Source organism: Eschrichtius robustus, chromosome 12, assembly GCF_028021215.1.
Source record: "Eschrichtius robustus isolate mEscRob2 chromosome 12, mEscRob2.pri, whole genome shotgun sequence".
NCBI classification, from domain to species: domain Eukaryota; kingdom Metazoa; phylum Chordata; class Mammalia; order Artiodactyla; family Eschrichtiidae; genus Eschrichtius; species Eschrichtius robustus.
In genome coordinates, this window is record NC_090835.1 from 41,716,728 (window position 1) to 41,734,953 (window position 18,226).

At 46.1% G+C, this 18,226-nt stretch overlaps 1 protein-coding gene across 3 annotated transcripts in view; it reads left to right on the plus strand.

Annotated features, from left to right (window-relative positions):
- LTF (lactotransferrin) overlaps window positions 1–16,487 on the plus strand; it is a 28,743-nt gene extending 12,256 nt beyond the window's left edge. For 2 of the 3 annotated variants that reach the window (XM_068559077.1, XM_068559079.1), the window contains 9 exons: window positions 111–265; window positions 1,383–1,473; window positions 3,916–3,963; window positions 4,916–5,071; window positions 6,792–6,933; window positions 11,227–11,294; window positions 13,303–13,487; window positions 14,603–14,792; window positions 16,314–16,487. In XM_068559077.1, coding sequence (XP_068415178.1) covers window positions 111–265; window positions 1,383–1,473; window positions 3,916–3,963; window positions 4,916–5,071; window positions 6,792–6,933; window positions 11,227–11,294; window positions 13,303–13,487; window positions 14,603–14,792; window positions 16,314–16,411 — 1,133 coding nt within the window. In that variant the 3' untranslated portion in view covers window positions 16,412–16,487. The remainder of the gene's footprint in view (window positions 1–110; window positions 266–1,382; window positions 1,474–3,915; window positions 3,964–4,915; window positions 5,072–6,791; window positions 6,934–11,226; window positions 11,295–13,302; window positions 13,488–14,602; window positions 14,793–16,313) is intronic. The other variant, XM_068559078.1, reaches the window with a different exon arrangement.
- The last annotated feature ends 1,739 nt before the right edge of the window (window positions 16,488–18,226 follow it).

The following is an 18,226-nucleotide window of genomic DNA, read 5'->3' on the forward strand; positions in this document are numbered from 1 at the left end:
TCGGGGCAGGAAGGGCGCTCTGAGTGGAGCACGCGCTCCAGGGAGGTCAGCGGGCCTGGGTGTCCCTCGCTGGGCTCAGGGCCCCTGCCGACCGCCATGTCCCCGGGCAGCTGCAGCGGCGGTGGAGGCGCGGCGCGCGCGGGTCGTGTGGTGCGCGGTAGGACCTGAGGAGCAGCGCAAGTGCCAGCAGTGGAGCCTCCAGAGCAGCCAGAGCGTGGCCTGCGCCACGGCCTCCACCACTGACGACTGCATCGCCCTGGTGCTGGTAGGTGGCCGGCGGCGGGCCTGCGGGCGGTGCTGGCGGGGCAGCGATCCGAGGAGTCTAGGTCACAGGCATCCGGTCTGAAGCGAGGCGGACCTTAAAGGCGCTACGGCCCCGGGGGCCGGGTCTGCTCGCGCCTGCGCAGTGTGGGAACAGGCACAGCTTTCTGTCTGCAAGCTGTTTACTGTGGGCTTTCCGCTCTCCTGATTTTAAGAACAAGTTGCGATGAACGCAGGTAATTTGGAAAATATAGAAAGATGTGATGTAAAAACAAACATAACACTGGGACGTCACACAGAGATACCACAGTTAGAGTTTTGCTAACTTCCCACTCCAGGATTTCTCGGTTCATGTCAGTCTAGGCTCGGAACAGTACTGGGTCGTTCCAGTTATGTAGTTTGAGTCCTTTTCACTTAACGGTGTATCATGGCCATTTTCCCACGTGACACATTCTTTGAAAACACTTTAAAAAGTGATTTCAGGATATCTTTTATATGGTGTGACACAGTTTAGTCATGACCCTATTCTTCTTTGTCTCTGTATTTTGTTGTTATCAATAACCCTGTGCTGTGCAGCCTTGAATAGAAATCGTTATCCACATCTCCTATTAGCTTTAATAATGTTGTAAAAAAATTATTACTTAGTCAAAGAGGGAGTTTTACAATCTTGACGAATCCATGTTCCAGTTCTGGAGCGTGGGCTTGTTCATTCTGATGGTGAGCGAATTTAATTGTTTCTGCTCACTTGCTGAATAGCTTCTGTGTAGCACTTTGAGTGTAGTGCTAATGAGCAGAGACTAGACAAGACCAGCTGTTCCCCTCTGTCTCCTCAGTGAGGGAGGCTGGTCCAGGAGGGCATCCAACAGTGCTCCAAGTGCAGAAAGGGATTTCGTTCAGAGGACCGGGCTACCTGTGCCGGGTCTTTCCAATGGAAGCGACAGCATGAAAGGCATGTAGGGCTGGTGGAGAATTAATAGTGCACAGGGCGTTTCCATGGGGTGCTCAGTTCAACCCTTGCTGCTTTACTGGGGCACCTGACAGCTATTCTCTCAGAGCTGTAAAGACAGGCGGGACAGGAAACAGCCTCACTGTGGTGCTGGAGATATGCTTTGTCTTGGCAGAAAGGAGAAGCTGATGCCCTGAGCTTAGATGGAGGATATGTCTACACTGCGGGCAAGTGTGGTTTGGTGCCTGTCCTGGCAGAGAACCAAAGTAAGTGGAGAAGAGTCCTCTCTTTTTTATTCCCTCAGGGCTTCGGGAGTGGGGTAGAGAGGAGTAACCCCACTCGGTGGGTCCAAGTGGAGACATTAAAATGGACAGATACGTTCAAACAGGAGAATCAGGGGAAAGAATAGATGAAAGGGGCTGTGTTACCCACACAGCCTATTGTAGTGAGAACTGACAAAGCCCAGGTTGGTTTCCTCTTTTTAATTTTTAAAAAGATTTTAGTAAAGTATAATATGTATGCAGAAAAGTGCACACACGTGTACAACTCAAGGACATTTCACGAAGTGGTACATCCCCAAGCGCTAGTGCCCAGAGCAAGACACAGCAGGTTCCACAAGTCCCCTTGTGTCCTCCTGTCACCAGCCCCCTTACTCCAGCAAGGGTAATGACTCCTGACTTCAAATGGCACAGATCAGTTCTGCCCTTTTTTTTTTTTTAATTTATTTATTTATTATTTATTTTTGGCTGTGTTGGGTCTTCGTTTCTTTGCGAGGCCTTTCTCTAGTTGCGGCAAGCGGGGGCCACTCTTCATCGCGATGCGCGGGCCTCTCACTATTGCGGCCTCTTTTGTTGCGGAGCACAGGCTCCAGACGTGCAGGCTCAGTAGCTGTGGCTCACGGGCCTAGTTGCTCCGCGGCATGTGGGATCTTCCCAGACCAGGGCTCGAACCTGTGTCCCCTGCATTGGCAGGCAGATTCTCAACCACTGTGCCACCAGGAAGCCAGTTCTGCCCGTTTTGGAACTCTATGTAAAAGGAGTTGCACAGCATGTGCTTTTAAAAATGTCTTTTGCTCAGCATTATACCTCGTTTTGTAGTATTCTATTGTGTGACTCCACTGCAGTTATTTATTCTACTGTGGATGAGCATTTGGGTAATTTCCAGTTGGCTGCTGTGGATAGCGTTGCTATGAACATCTGTGTCCGTGTTGTTTGGTGAGCACATATATGCATTTCTGCTGCATGGAACTGCTGGGACATTCTCTTTGGACTTGATTCTGCAAAGACAAATGCCTTCTGATTTCACTCCTATGTGGAATATTAAAAAAAATAAGTGAACAAACCAAACCAAATCAAACAAAAACAAACACACAGATTCAGGGAATAGAGTAGTGGATACCAGAGGGAAAAGGGGAGTGGGGGGAGAGGGAAAGGGGTAAAGGGCGTCAGCTGTAGGTGATGTATGGAAACGAAACTTTTGGTAGGTATATAGAAGCCAAAATATAATGCTGTACGCATGAAACTTACATAATATTATAAACCAATTAAAAATACTTTTCCAATAAAACATCACCTACAGATTCACATTATCCATCACATGAAACGGGAGTGATGTGACTTTTTCCCAAGGAGAAGCCAGTTACTGAGTCTGAAAGCATGGATCTCCCCATGCTGAAGGGACATAAGAAATGCTACTTTATCCTTAGCCTCTCCAGAGGGAACTAGAGGAGGTCAGGCAGGTGAGACAAGGTGCCCCTCACCTCCAATGGGCGAGGATTAGGTAGGAGTACTTCGGTTACAAATGACACAATCCCATTGCCATGTGGCTTAAACAAAAAAGATAGTTGATTGGTTTATGTGGTGATTGAACTGTCCAGATGTTAGTTTCAGCAGTTCCACCCCTGGGTACATCCCCAGACGTGTATGAAGATGTCAGTGACAACATTGGAAGCAGTGAACTTAGGAGCCCTAACTCAGCTCAGTGAGTTACAGACAGTAAGGCAGTTTGAACTTAAAAACACAGTATTGGGACAAATACCATATGATATCACTTATATGTGGAATCTAAAATATGGCACAAATAAACCTATCTACAAAACAGACTCACAGACATAGAGATCAAACGTGTGGTTGCCAAGGGGGAGAGGGAGACGGAGAGGGATGGACTGGGAGTTAGGGGTTGGTAGATGCAAACTATTACATTTAGAATGGATAAACAACAAGGCCCTGCTGTATAGCACAGGGAACTATATCCAGTCTCCTGGGATAAACCATAATGGAAAAGAATATAAAAAAAAAGAATGCAGGTATGTGTATAACTGAGTCACTTCGCTGTACAGCAGAGACTGGCACAACATTGTAAATCATCTATACTTCAATTAGGGAATTCCCTGGCGGTCCAGTGGGGTTAGGACTCGGTGCTTTCACTGTTGGGGCCCAGGTTCGATCCCTGGTCGGGGAACTAAGATCCTGCAAGCCATATGGCACAGCCAAAAAAAAAAAGAGCTTAAAAACACAGTATTGGGTTGAAAATAAAAAAAGGAGGAAACTTAGTGAAGTCTATAATACAATGCCATTTATTTATATTAAAAACACATATACACAAAACCATGCCAGTATATGTTCTTTGATATGTGTGTATCTTTGAAAAATATATGAACACAATAAAACATGTGTTTAATGACATTTTGCTTGTCTTTATTCTTTCAGAATCCTCCAGAAGCAACGGCCCAGATTGTGTGCACAGACCAACGGAAGGTGAGTTGGAATCGATCACTTTCAGAGTCAAGGGTAAGTTTTTGTATCTGGAGGAGGAGGTGGTGGGAGCTTAAAAAAACCTCACAGAGATGCAGCCATAGAAGCTGTAAGTTCTTTTGCAGATGCAAATCATTCAGAGATGAGTAACTATAATTATGTTTCTATGGACCTTCATACATGGCAGAGAAATATCAGAGTTCCTCATTTTGTCCTGACCACGGAGAAGGTGGGGTGTTACACCCCCATCTCATATGGATACGGAAACACTGTCCCGGATCTCACTCACAGCCATTGAGAATACTGTGGCAGATCCTGGCCTGGAACCAGGTCCCTTGTGCTAAATCCCTTGCCCTGTGCACCAGCCCACCTGCCTGCCAGAGCTGGTGCTTCCTCAGCTTCGGTAGAGCTCTGCACTTGCCGGGCAGCGGAGTCTGCCAGGTGCGTGCTCTCAGGAGGAGGACTGCACCCCATTGACCCTCTCTCAGCACAGGGAGGTCCTTGGGGACACACCCCCTGCATCCACACAGCACTTATTCCGGCGGCCATCATTGCTCTGGCCTGATGCAGTTGGTATATTGCATGTTGCAGTTGGCAATTTATGCACTCTTGGGGTCATGCTCCTTGGTCAGTGTTTGTGGCTTTAGTAGCCCACATCTAAAATAGAATGAATTGCCAGTTTATAACTCAGGGACAGTATATGGCTGGTCAAGGACAGTCCCCAGCTATCACTTAAGGATCAGCTTACTATTTCATTTCATGACCCAGATCAATCTCATCTTAACATAGAGCAGCAGCTTAAAGTTTGTTGGTCTATCAGACAGTGGCCAGTCATCTGGGGGAATCATTGCCTGGTGATGCTGCTTGACCCTTGTTGGCTTGGGCTGCACACAGCTGCAGTAGAGTCCATGGACCAGGCCCTGGGAGGCTAAGACTTGCTCTTCTCTTGTCCAAGGGTATCTTGCCGTGGCAGTTGTCAAGAAGGCAAATGATGAGCTCACGTGGAATTCTCTGAGAGGCAAGAAGTCCTGCCACACCGCCGTGGACAGGACTGCAGGCTGGAACATCCCCATGGGCCTGATCGCCAACCAGACAGGCTCCTGCAAATTTGGTAGGAGTCCTGAGGGAGTCGTGGGTCGGCCATCCTGAGGGGCAGGCTGGGGTCCTCTGTAGAACTCAGGGAGGGGAGGGGTGGGGACTTGCAGGCTGACCGTGGCTTACAGGCCTTTTCTGGTGTAAGCAAGATCCCCCTGTGGCTGCCTTCTGCAGCTTCTCCACACAGCACTTCCCACACCCCATCCGCCCCACACGAAGGCGCAAAACTGGAGGATCAGTCTGTTTCTCTGCACCCTGAGAATGGATGCAGGTCCTGAGAAGTGCAAAAGTCATTTTTTGCTTCCTGGAGCTCCGGATCTAAATTCCTCCCAGGCACTGGCTTCTCAATTTGGGAAAAGCCATCTGCCTTCCTCATGAAAGGTGACTTCTGTTACTAAACAGAACTGACTTCTTACTCCACTCTGTAGAGGAAACTGAGTAAGACCTCCAGGCTTTTGGCTCAGTCTCCCCTCCCGCCGTGCTCACACCCCACACGTGAGCCACGCCCTACCTGCCGTGGGCCTGGTGGCGTGGAGCTGTGTGCCACGTTCTTGTCGTGGCCTACCTCCCGGGCAGGCGTCTGCTCGAGTGGGGCCCTGCTGCATTTTGAATGGGTCTGCGATCCCGGCTTGGCGGGCTCTAGTGTGGCTCTGTTCCTCACTAGCAGTGCACACTGGTGTCGCTCTCTGTGACCCCATGGCAGCCTCCAGGTTGTGGGCAAGCTGCCAGGACCACAGTGGGACACTCCCAGCCCTAACCAGAGCTCGGCACGTGGCGTGGTTCTTCCAGTGGCAGGGGCTGCACGAGTCTGATAATGGGTGCTACTTGCTCGTCGGGGCAGGGCTTTCTTGTCACCTTTATTTCCTCTCTCATTAATCCGTATTAATCCATGTTAACTCCTTAATGTGGGTTTAAATCACGTGGTGGGTTGGTTCATATTAGGTTCAGCTGCAAGGACAGAAAACCTCCAGTAGAAGTGAATAGACGTTTATTTCTGTCCCACGTGAGTGAAGTCCAGAGGTGGATTGTCCAGAGCTGGCAGGACGACCACATGGTGTCGGGGGCCCAGGTTTCAAACATCTGGCTATTCTGAAACATATGTGGCTTCCGTGCTCAAGGTCGCTCATGGCCCATGTCACATCTGGGGGTCCAGTCCCCACTTCTGCATTCCATGTGCAGAATGAAGGAAGGGAAGGAGAAGGGGCAAAACACATGTGCCAACTGTCTTTTAAGGATGTCAAGACACTGGCACCCAACACTCCTGCTCATATTTCACTGGCGATACTTAGCCATGTGGCTTACTAGCCACAGAGTAAGGCTTGTCTCTGTTCTAAGGGACCAGGTGCCCAGGTAAAAAGCAGGGTTCCTATTATTGAGGAAAAGGGGAAATCAGATCCTGGAGTGGACATTTTGCAGCTTCTGCTGAGATGGCCATCAGATTCATCAAGTTGAGTCCCCGGCTCGAGGCTGTGATGATGGGACCCTTTGTACAATCACACACTCTCTTCCCCAGCCCCAATCAGGTTTCCTGTCTCAAGTACCTACAGTCTCAAGTTTTTCTGAACCTTGATGGCGCCCGGGTTGGTGGTAACATGTCACTGTGTGTTATAATGACTGTGTTCTATCTGCCTTGGTCAATATGATGAATGGAAACCAAGCCACATCACCTGTTAGGTAAAGACCGCTTATCTTGACTCAGGTAGGAAGAGCTGACTCCCCGTGCTTCTTCTCTGCAGATGAATTCTTTGATAAAAGCTGTGCCCCTGGGGCTGACCCGAGATCCAGTCTCTGTGCACTGTGTGTTGGCGATGACCAGAACGTGGACAAGTGTGTGCCCAACAGTAAAGAGAGGTACTATGGCTACACCGGGGCTTTCAGGTGAGTGCTGTGGGCAGGCTTCACCAGGACAGGGCCTTGTTCCTCATCCTCCAGCATCTTGGCACTGCATTTCTAAGGGGCCCAACGTGGCCCATCACAGCAGAGCCAAGAGGCAGCCTGGGGATCAGCTGATGGGCGGGCTGGGGAGGGCTCCTCCCACCGCGCCCACCACCCCAAGAGTGGGGACTGGCCCGGGGGCTGTCTGACCTCAGCTCTGCTGGTCTCCCCCTTGTGGCCTGGAGCCAAGGTCAACGTCAGTGGGCCTCAATGTCCTCATCCTCAGCATCAGATGGGGAGAGGTTGTGGTATCAGTCCTTTCTGCAATTCAGTTTTATGGGGAAGAATTCTCTTTCTCACAGGCACTACCCTCTATCCCAACCTAGGTCATTGTTATGTTTCACGTTTTACTTTTCTCTTTGATTTTGGCCTTAGAAATGGCAAAATAGCACAGTGTTATTCTCCACTAGTGAAAAATAAACCAAAAAATAAGTTTTCAGAATTCACCAATTATAAACACTTAGTAAATCACAGTATCTTTCCACAGTCTTCATTTTATAATCCAGATGTTACTTCTCAGTGGTACAATTAGGGGTTTGAAGGGCAGAGTTCTCCCCTATCCGTTTTTCTGTATTCTCCAAGAATATATTTCACCACCAGGTGGCGTCATGTATCTGAGAATGACTGCCCAAACTGGTCTTTGAATTTTTTAATGTAAATTCAGTAGCCTTCTCTCCAGTGATGGGATGATATAAAAGTAGCTTTTGCTATACTCTGAGTGACTTATAAAAAAAAATTTCATGAATGTACAAAAATATCTTTAAGGAGCTAAAGTTTTGCAAATGGAAGAGTTGTGATTCTACTCAGAAATATTGAATAGACAACATGTCTGATAAAAAACCATGTGGTTTTCTTTTTCAAACCTATGGTAAGGTATTATTTCACTGGAACACCTACACTTTAGTATTCCTATTTATACCAGAAGGAAATGCTTTGTCTTTTGCTCAAATCGAAAGCTGGAACCGGAACCATATTTATCTCTATGTTTCTAACTAACATCCTTATATATTGCTGGTTCTTGATTTTTAAATGTCAGCTATTTTCTGCTGACTTTCCATTATGAAAGAAGAAGATCTAGCCTCTCGTACTGCTCCTGTGCTTCTTCCACCCATAACCACAAACTTCACCTCCTTTTAGTATACAACAAGAGTATGACATATTTAGTGCTTACTTTATTATGAATATGTAAATATTAGTCTCATATTAAATATGTGACATAATAAGATTATATTTCTCTTATTGAACAGAGTTTTTCTTTACTCTGGAGTTGATCGGTGTCTTTTTAAAATTTGCTTAATTTTCTGTACTTCTTTTAAAAAATCACTCATTCATCCCCAAACCTTCTACTAGTAGCATAAATCTAGCAATCCATGCACAAACAGACTGGATGCTGTCCCAGGTTCATCATTTACCTGGGAATGTTGCACCTGAAGATCTCCACCCTCCTCCCCAGTCTGGATTGGGCCTCTCGAGGCCGCCTACATATCTGTGGTCTGGGGATTCCCCTTAAGCATCATTCTGGGATTTTTCATTGTCTTACTTCCTCTTAAATGACCTGTTTCCTGGATCCCACATCTTTAGTTTTCTTAGTTTTGTTGCAGCAGAACACATGTTCTTGAGAAAGGGTGAATAGGAGTTCTGTTTTTTGAGTATTTACATGTCTAAAAACATCTTTAGTCTACCCTTGAAGTGATTTATAGTTTGGCTGGGTAACTAAGTGCAGGCTGGAAAACAATTTCCCTAGGAATTTTGACAGGATTTGCATATCTGGGAAATGGGAGCATTAACTGTTTTGACCAACTGTCCCACTAAAAACAAGCAAAAATGTTGGGTTAAGTACACACACACACACACACACACACGTGTGCTCACACACACCCACACATGTGCACGCACACACACCCGTGTTCTTTTTTTTTTTTAATTTTTATTTATTTATTTATGGCTGTGTTGGGTCTTCGTTTCTGTGCTAGGGCTTTCTCCAGTTGCGGCAAGCGGGGGCCACTCTTCATCGCGGTGCGCGGGCCTCTCACTATCGCGGCCTCTCTTGTTGCGGAGCACAGGCTCCAGTCGCGCAGGCTCAGTAATTGTGGCTCACGGGCCTAGTTGCTCCGTGGCATGTGGGATCTTCCCAGACCAGGGCTCGAACCCGTGTCCCCTGCACTGGCAGGCAGATTCTCAACCACTGCGCCACCAGGGAAGCCCCCACACCCGTGTTCTTAAGAGCATTGAATAACTGACAAAGTGACAAGGGATTATTAGACTAAAATCTAAGGGGAATAGGAATTCGGAGACCTAGGTGGAGACACTTTGTCCTGAGGGTAGCTATTCTGACAAACTTGAACTCAGAGGTTACATACACCTTTAAGGTAGGAGTGAACCAGAAGTAACTTCCACCCCACTCCCAGGAGGCTTCAGGTTGCCTGGATGCTGAGGAAAACAGGGAGGAAAATACACGTCATCCCTGAAAAATTGAAACCATGGGCCAGCTCTTGCATGGATTTGCAGCTCCAACTTGTGTCCCCTAGGATGGTCCAGAAATTCTCAACTCATAATTTTTTAAAAAGTGGTCCCAGACTAGCGCTCCCTTTAGGAACTTGTCTGGGAGACAGCATCTTCAGTTTAAGCCTCAAAGACTGCTCAGAAGTACTCTATCAGTAACAATGAGCAGGACACAGTAAAAAGTAATTATAACAATGTGAAAAAAACGCACAGGGGAAAAGTTGAAGCAAAAAACAGCAGAATAAACAGGTTAGTATTTTTAAAAAGGAATAAATAGAACTTCTAGAAAGGAAAAAAATTACAGCAACTGAAGTTTGCTATATAATTGACCAGTTTAACAGATTAAGCATAGCTAAAAAGAGAAGTAGCGATGTGGAAATATGTGAAAAAAAATTATGCAGAATGTAACATAGAAAGACAGAAAATCAAGCAAATTCAGAAATTTAAAAGCGTTAATCCATTGTCTTCTACAGCTAGAGTTTCTGTTGAGAAATCTGGTACCATTTTTCGATCCCTGATTCTTTGTATATGACATTTTTTCTTCTTGAAAAGAATTTTTTTTTTGAGTTTTCAACAATTTATTTTTGGCTTCCTAATCCTGAGAGAGAAGCTTTAGAAGGCTCATGAGGTGTCTTAGACAAACAGGTCTACACAAAGAGTATGTTGTGAAGAGTAAATAAATCAGACACATATGTTTTATATTTCTCTCTAAATTTACAGAGATTTAACTATGAATGAAAAATACTCTTTAGGAAAAATGAGTTTTGTGTTTCGTCCAATGTAAAATGCTTTGAAAACTATTTTTGTGAAAAGTTTTTGATTTAAAGAAATAAAATAAAAAATAGTTCTAAAAATTATTTTTAAATCTCCCTCCAGTGTTCTGAAACTTCACAATGGTATTTCTTCAGTGGGTCTTCTTTTAATTCATCAGATTGGGCATATATATTTACACTGCATGTATATAGGCTCTATCTAGTCCTGCTGTTCTCAGCTACTTTCAGTGGTGCCTAGTACTTCTAATTGTTGAGTCTTTCTGGAGTTCTGCCGTGCACATCAGCTTTCTCCTGGGCGCCCCCCACTTCCAACTTATGTCACAGCTTTCTTTGCTCTTTTGGGTCAATTACTGCTCACCCATTTGATCTCTACTTCCAAACGTTGCCATTATTATCTTCTCTCTTTCCCTCTTGCCTTCCTCTGGCTCATAGATATATGGCTTTAAAAAAATCTCATTCATGTCATTTTATTGGAATTTTAGAAGGAGGGAAGGTACCCATATATCTTCAATCTACCATTTTAAACTCTAAGTTCCTGGAAATATTTGTCTTTATCTTTTCTATGTTTACTTCCATGTTTCAGTTTTTGGAATGTGTATTATGACTATTTATGAAAACTCTAATAGTTTTTCTTCTCTGGCAATTTTTTTTTTTTTTTTTTTTTGGCTGTGCTGGGTCTTCGTTGCTGCACGCGGGCTTTCTCTAGTTGCGGCAGGCGGGGGCTACTCTTCGTTGCGGTGCACGGGCTTCTCATTGCGGTGGCTTCTCGTGCTGCGGAGCACGGGCTTTAGGCGCGCAGGCTCAGTAGTTGTGGCTCACAGGCTTAGTTGCTCCGCGGCACATGGGATCTTCCCGGACCAGGGCTCAAACCCATGTCCCCTGCATTGGCAGGCAGATTCTGAACCACTGTGCCACCAGGGAAGCCCCTCTGGCAATGTTTTTATTCTCTGAAACATTTTAGGTGCCTGGCTGAGGACGCTGGGGATGTTGCATTTGTGAAAGATGTCACTGTCTTGGAGAATACTAACGGTAGGTAAAGATGTTTCCCTTTCCCCTTCAAAGAAGAATCTTTGCCATCATGACACAGATTACTATTCAGATTTGCAATTGGAAATTATGATAATCTTTTCCAGACTTGGATCAAATTAATTCTAAAATACTTTACCTCAGTATGCAACATAGTAACATCTATAGGTGTCACATTGATTTTGAAACCAAATTTCCTCTCTCCCTCTCTCTCTCTCCCTCTGTCTCTCTCTCTCACACACACACACACACGCACACACACACACACACACACACACGCGCGCGCGCGCCATATTCAGGGGCAACTATCTCCCTGGCTTTGTCTAGTCAGCCACAGAAGCACACCATCTTCCTGTCTCAGCCTATCGGAAACTGAATGTGGATGATACGTGAAAAAAAAATTTGGACATGTGCAGGTTAAATTTCCGCTTTTAAACAAGGAAGTGGGAGCGTTCATTCAGCCCATGTGAGCCCTCAGTGTGGAAACTCCTTGGGGGTTAATGAGGACAAAATCATAGGCAGATGCAGATGATAGAAGGTAAAATCCCCCAGCCAATAGAGGAATAGTCACTCTCTCTTCTGACCTCTGGTGAAAATACTAATTACCAAGTTTAAGACTCCCAGCGGTGTGCTGCCTTCCAAACCGCACCTCTCTCCTTACCCGCTGCACTTAGCCCTCCACGCCCCCACAGAGGACTTGCCACTTCCCCCCTCAAAGGGGCTGCTTCCACTTTCTGCCTCTTCCCTTCAGTGACAGCCACAGCCAGAGCCAATCCTCCAAGTCCCCGGGGAGAGCGATAGAGGCCAGACATGTAAATCTGGGGTGATCTCAGTATCGAATGGACAAAGCCAAGAGAATGCAGGAAGTCTTTCCTTGAGGGGACAGGGCACAAGGAGAGAAGCAGCCACCTGACCACGAAAGCTACGTTTGCACACACACAGGCATACCTGTGTACAATTACATTTTGAATTCAGGAACCATGAATCTAAGTGATCTCCAGGGATCAGATGGGTGGCAAATTTAGTTTTAAGCTTCTCTGGGATTTCACAACTGTATTTTATCGGAATTGACTGAAAGCATATTTGATAAACCCATAGACGTTCCTATCCTTCCTCTGGTTACACTAAGAGCATTGGAATATGAAAGGAAACAATTTCTTCTTCTTCTTCTCCTTTTTTTAAAATACTTATTTATTTAATTTATTTATTTGGCTGAGCCAGTTCTTAGTTGCGGCACATGGGATCTTCGTTGCGGCATGCAGGATCTAGCTCCCTGACCAGGGATCGAACCCCGGCCCCCTGCCTTGGGAGCTGGTAGTCTTACCCACTGGACCACCAGGGAAGTCCCAACAATTTCTTCTTGAACACAAACCAGCACTTCTTTTTCTGGAACTCACTGGAAAATATGGCATACATGGAGGGTTTTCTTTTAAAGAAATGTAACAGCTTTATGGAGATACAATTTACATACTCCAAAATCCACCCATTCAGAGTGTAGATTCAATGGGATTCAGTGATCTCCAGCACAAAGTTGTGCAGCTGCCAACAGAATCCAATTCTAGAACATTCACAAAACCCCTTAAAGAAACCCTGCACCTATTATCAGTCGCTTCCCCACTCCCCCAGAGCTGGCAACCATCAATTCACTTTCTGTCTCCATAGATTTGCGTATTCAGGACATTTCACATAAATGGAATCCTACGATATGTGATCTTTTGTGACTGGCTTCTTTTACTTAGCGTAATGTTTTCAAGGTTCATCCACGTTGCAGCGCGTGTCAGAACTTGACTCCTTTTCATTGCTGAGTAATACTCCATCGTGAGGATATAGCACTAATGCTTGATATGTTTGAAGTTTGTGTATCTTGTGGAGCTTTGTTTGCTCTCCTTCACATCACTGCAACCCCACTGTGTGCATTTCAAGAGGCCGGTGGATGGTCACAGCCACCCGGAAAGGATGCTTTGACTCAGAGGGGCAGCCGTGGCTGATGCTGCCTTCTTTATATCTCCAGGAGAGAACACTGCAGCCTGGGCTAGGAAATTGGATCGGGAGGACTTTAGGTTGCTGTGTCTCGATGGCACCAGGAAGCCTGTGACAGAGGCTCAGAGCTGCCACCTGGCTGTGGCCCCAAATCATGCCGTGGTATCTCGGAGCGATAAGGCAGCACACGTGGAACAGGTGCTGCTCCTCCAACAGGTATGGGTCACCAGGGCCTCTTGCAGGGGCTCCTGTTAGGTGCGGCGATCACAGAGCTCAGGGAATCCACCCATCCCCAGCCTTTCTGTCCCGTCCCTCTGCTTGAAGCTGGTGATGAGAGTATTTGCTCCACGCTGGGGGGCTGCCCTGAGTCTCATGGCCCTGGACGTGTGCTCACTGCCTGGCTGGGAGATGCTTTCTCTCCTTGAGCCTCCTGTTGTTCTTCAGGCAGATGAGGGAGGCGACTAAGCCTTCCTTCCATAGCCAGGTAGAGAGTGGTTTGCTCTGCTGATGTTTCCAGAGCCCGGGCCGACTGGGGATGTTCTAGACCGGGCCCCTGCATTTGCAATCTCTAAAAACAACAAACCCAGAACTTGTATAGATTTAAGGCTATCCACGTGAGGTGGTTTGAAGGAAATCCTATAATTTCCTTGAAGTCTGGGATTCTCTATTAGGACATCTAGCTCTGTATTAAAATGGCACGTTTCTAGATGTGCGTTAAAGACAGTGGCCCTAGAATGTAAAAATAGGCACAATAACTAGCATTTATGGAGCCCCCACTGTGCACACTCACGGGTGCTGGTAAGAGGTCTGCTGCCATGCAGGTGCTTGGTTCTTGCAGCTCACCTCCGTGGGAGCCCTGGGCATGGAGGAGGAACCATGTCCAAGGGAGGCTAAGTGACCTGCCCAAGGCAATGACCGGGTCCGTGGCAGAGAGGATTTCCAATGCAGTCTGCCTCTCTGGGAGAGCTGGCCTATTAGAATGCTAGAGGTGTTTACTTTGGGGATGGATCTCAAAATCCTCAGCTGTCACCTAGTCACACATAAGAGGTTCTAAGGGAAGAGGCCACAGATGAAAAAGAAAGGCAAGGTGGCGGGAGGTGAGATCAGAAGTGGTGAGGGGCCTGGGCACTGGGCTGTGGTGTGGAGCAGGGGGACGTGGGGCAGGGGAAGACTTAGCCAGGACAGTGGAGTGATTCCAGAACTTAGCTCCTTTTGCCCCACGGTTTTCCTATGGCTGATCCTGTGCAGAAGAAATGCCCTTGGCCTCCCCGAATCCATAACGTCTCCTGTTTTCCTCCGCTGCTCTCTTACTGTCTGCCCTTTTGACACAGGCTCAGTTTGGGAAAAATGGAAAAGACTGCCCGGGCAAGTTTTGCTTGTTCCAGTCTGAAACCAAAAACCTTCTGTTCAATGACAACACTGAGTGTCTGGCCAAACTCGGAGGCAAAACAACATATGAAAAATATTTGGGACCAGAGTATGTCACGGCCATTGCTAACCTGAAAAAATGCTCAACCTCCCGTAAGTGGAACATAGGTAGCGTCACTGGGAAACCACCGCAGGTGAAGGTCAAGGTTGGAGGGCCAAACATTCTAGGGATGAAGCGGGTATAAAAACATTAAGGCAATACAATGTCTCTATACTGTGGGAAATTACACTCTCATTGATGAGGTGAAAAAATTAGAGAATAAAATAAAGCAGTAGTAATATGCTAAATTTTTATAATGCTGATAGCGACTGTAAATATATATATGTATGTATATACTTACACACAAAGGTATACATATATATACATATATATTGAGAAATGACAAATTCTGGTTTCTAGGCAGTTACCGTAAGTACTAACCGTAGATAATACAAATTCTCAAAGAACATTTTAGCCAGGAAAATGTATTGACAATAATTTAACTCTTTAAAAACATATATATTGAGAAATGACAAATTCTGGTTTCTAGGCAGTTACTGTAAGTACTAACCGTAGAGAATACAAATTCTCAAAAAACATTTTAGCCTGGAAAATGTATTGACAATAATTTAATTCTTTAAAAACACTTAGAAGACATAGCAGAGTGTTGTAAGCCTCCAGGCAATGATTCTTGAGTTTCGGCAAGTTTTGCCTCCTCTGTGCACTGGTGTCATCTGGGTTCCTATTCCTGGTCCCTCACCAGGGGAGTTGGAGGCATTGGTGGGTGTTGTGTGGTGGTCCAGGGGTTGGGGAAGGGCTGAGAATCTCTATATCAGTGGTTCTCAACCGGGGATGATTTTGCCCCTGAGGCATTTGGCAATGCTGGGAGGTATTTTTAATTCTCATGATATAGGGGGTGCTCTTGGCATCTGTGCTACTAAACAGAGCACAGAACAGCCTTCGCAACAAAGAATTCCCCAGCCCCAAATGTCAAGAGTGCCAAGGTTGAGAAACCCTGCTATTTCCACGGACATCTCAGGGAATTGTGATGCAGGTGGATCTAGGGCTACACTTAGAAGTTGCGCTGCAGGGCTACTCTTGTGAGCAGCCCGCTCAGGATTGCACAGATGGTACACCCCTTGAGGGCAGGGCTTATCTGTCTGTGTTGAATCCCCAGCACTTAACACAGAGGCTCACACAAAGCCAGTGCTCAGGAGGGATTCACGGATGAATGAGTGAATGAGTAGGTGGATATTACTGCAAGCAGATTTGCATGAAGATGATCAATTGCTCACATTCCAGAACAAATTCGAGGACCATCAATACCTTGTGAACTTGAGAGTGTGACAGCTGATTCACCTGGAGACAAGTGGGTGGCAGCTGTGTCACTCAGGCCAGAGCAGGGAATCTCGCAGCTTGATAAGGACCAGAGGTTTTGTGTGCTCCCTTGGGTCCTGTAGCTCTTAGCAGGACAGACAGTGGAGAAATGTGGGGATGGCAAGCCTTGACCTACAGTGGTGGAAGAAGGGCAGAGGAAAGTTTGTTTTAGTGTCCTCTTTGATTGATGTATTGATTCAAAAAAAAAAAAAAAAAGGAATCAGTTTCTGAATCTCCTGCTTTGCTGTGTCCCACAGCGCTTCTGGAAGCCTGCGCCTTCCTGACCAGGTCAAACCTGAGAAGAAGCTGCCCCGCCTCCCCGGGGGCCTCAGCCCCTCCCTGCTTCCAGCCCTGATCCTTCTTCTCCCTTCCTCTCCCTTCCTGAGGGCGGATTTTGCCAAACTCATCAGTTTTCACAGATCCCTGCTATCATCTTAACAAGAAATAAAATTAGAAATGCTGTTGATTTTCATTCCCTATAAAGTGCCATTCATCTTTTCTAGAATTTCGTACTGAAATCATGTGTCTGACCAAACACCTGCCCAGTGGAACCTTTCCTTCCCTGTATTCCCGGTCCCACTCCCACTCTTTCCGGCAGTTTTGAGCTTAGTGCCTGATGGTCTGGAGTCTAAGGTCAGGCCAAGCAACTCTTTTCCTCAAGGGCACCTGTTGGTCCCTCATATAGTTGTGTGTGTGTGTGTGTGTGTTTGAGTGTGTATGTGCGTGTGTGTGTGTGTTTCTAAGGCGGGGGAAGGAATAGAGAGTAGGAATCAAGGGATTAGTGGAAGAAGCTGGGTATCAAGAAGATTTATGAGTATTTGCTATTTTTAAGTAAATAGCATCAGGTGTAGTAAATGTACAAATACAGACATAGGAAAATGTGGAATACAGTGGGCCCTCCATGTCCATGGGTTACACATCCTTGAATTCAACCAACTGAGGATTGAAAATATTTGAAAACAAATTACAGAAAGTTCCAGAAAGCAAAACTTGAATTTGCAATTTACATTGTATTAGGTATGATAAGTAGTCCAGAGATGATTTAAAATATATGGGAGGACATGCATAGGTTATATGCAAATACTACGCCATTTTATATAAGGGACTGGAGCTTCCTTGGATTTTGGCGTCCACAGGGTGTCCTGGAACCAATCCCTGCAAATACTGAGGTACAGGGGACAACTGTACATCTATCCCTTGGCCTTATTGGCCCTCAACCTCCGGTTAACCTCTGGTCACCAGTTTATTCCCACTTTTCTCAGCCAAGCTCTTTAAAGCGTGGTCAAAGAGGGCTGCCTTCACTTCAGCAAATCAGGTGGGTGTTTGAGTCATTCTCTCTTCACCCCACTGTAGTTTGATTCTAACCTGTTCACTCCCTTGAAGCGGTTCTGGAATAGGTCAGCCCCACCTTCCCAAATGGCCAAGCTTAGTAGGGTTCACATCTCTTTTCCCTGAGCCCCTTACTATCTCTGATCCTGTGGACATGTGCTCCTTGAACTTCTGTTTCCTCAGGTTCCATGCTGCTCCTCCTTCCTTTTTCTGCCTTTTTGAAGGTCCATGCTTTGTCCTTTAAGTGTGTTCCCCATAGTTTTCTTCGCCAGAGTTTCAATTCTGACCCACTCTCTTGATGCCAGGGAAGGGAATTAAGAGAGAACCAAATGGCTGGGTTTTAGCTGCTAATGCACAGACTCTTCCCACCAGTAAACAGGGCCCATTGGGGTCCTACCTTAGATTAGTAACTCTTCCCTGAGAAAGGATCATTTTCCTGTTTTTAGTATTTCCAATGGCTCATTGGACTCAACAGGCAAACCTGCATCAACCAGGGTGAATCTTCCCTTTCAAAGGCAGAGAGCAGACAAGAATGGCCAGCATTGACCAGCATCAATGAGATAGGCAGGCATAGCACAGGGAGATCAGCTCAGTGCTTTGTGACCATCTAGAGGATGCAAGAGGGAGGGGATATGGGGATATATGTATACGTATAGCTGATTCACTTTGTTATACAGCAGAAACTAACACAACACTGTAAAGCAGTTATATTCCAATGAAGATGTTAAAAAAAAAATGAGATAGGCAGTTCTGCTGCTGCCTGCAGAAGCCTCTGAAATCTGTCAGGAAAGAAAGATCGGGACATTAATTACGGTCCCATAATCCTAGAATGAAAACTCCC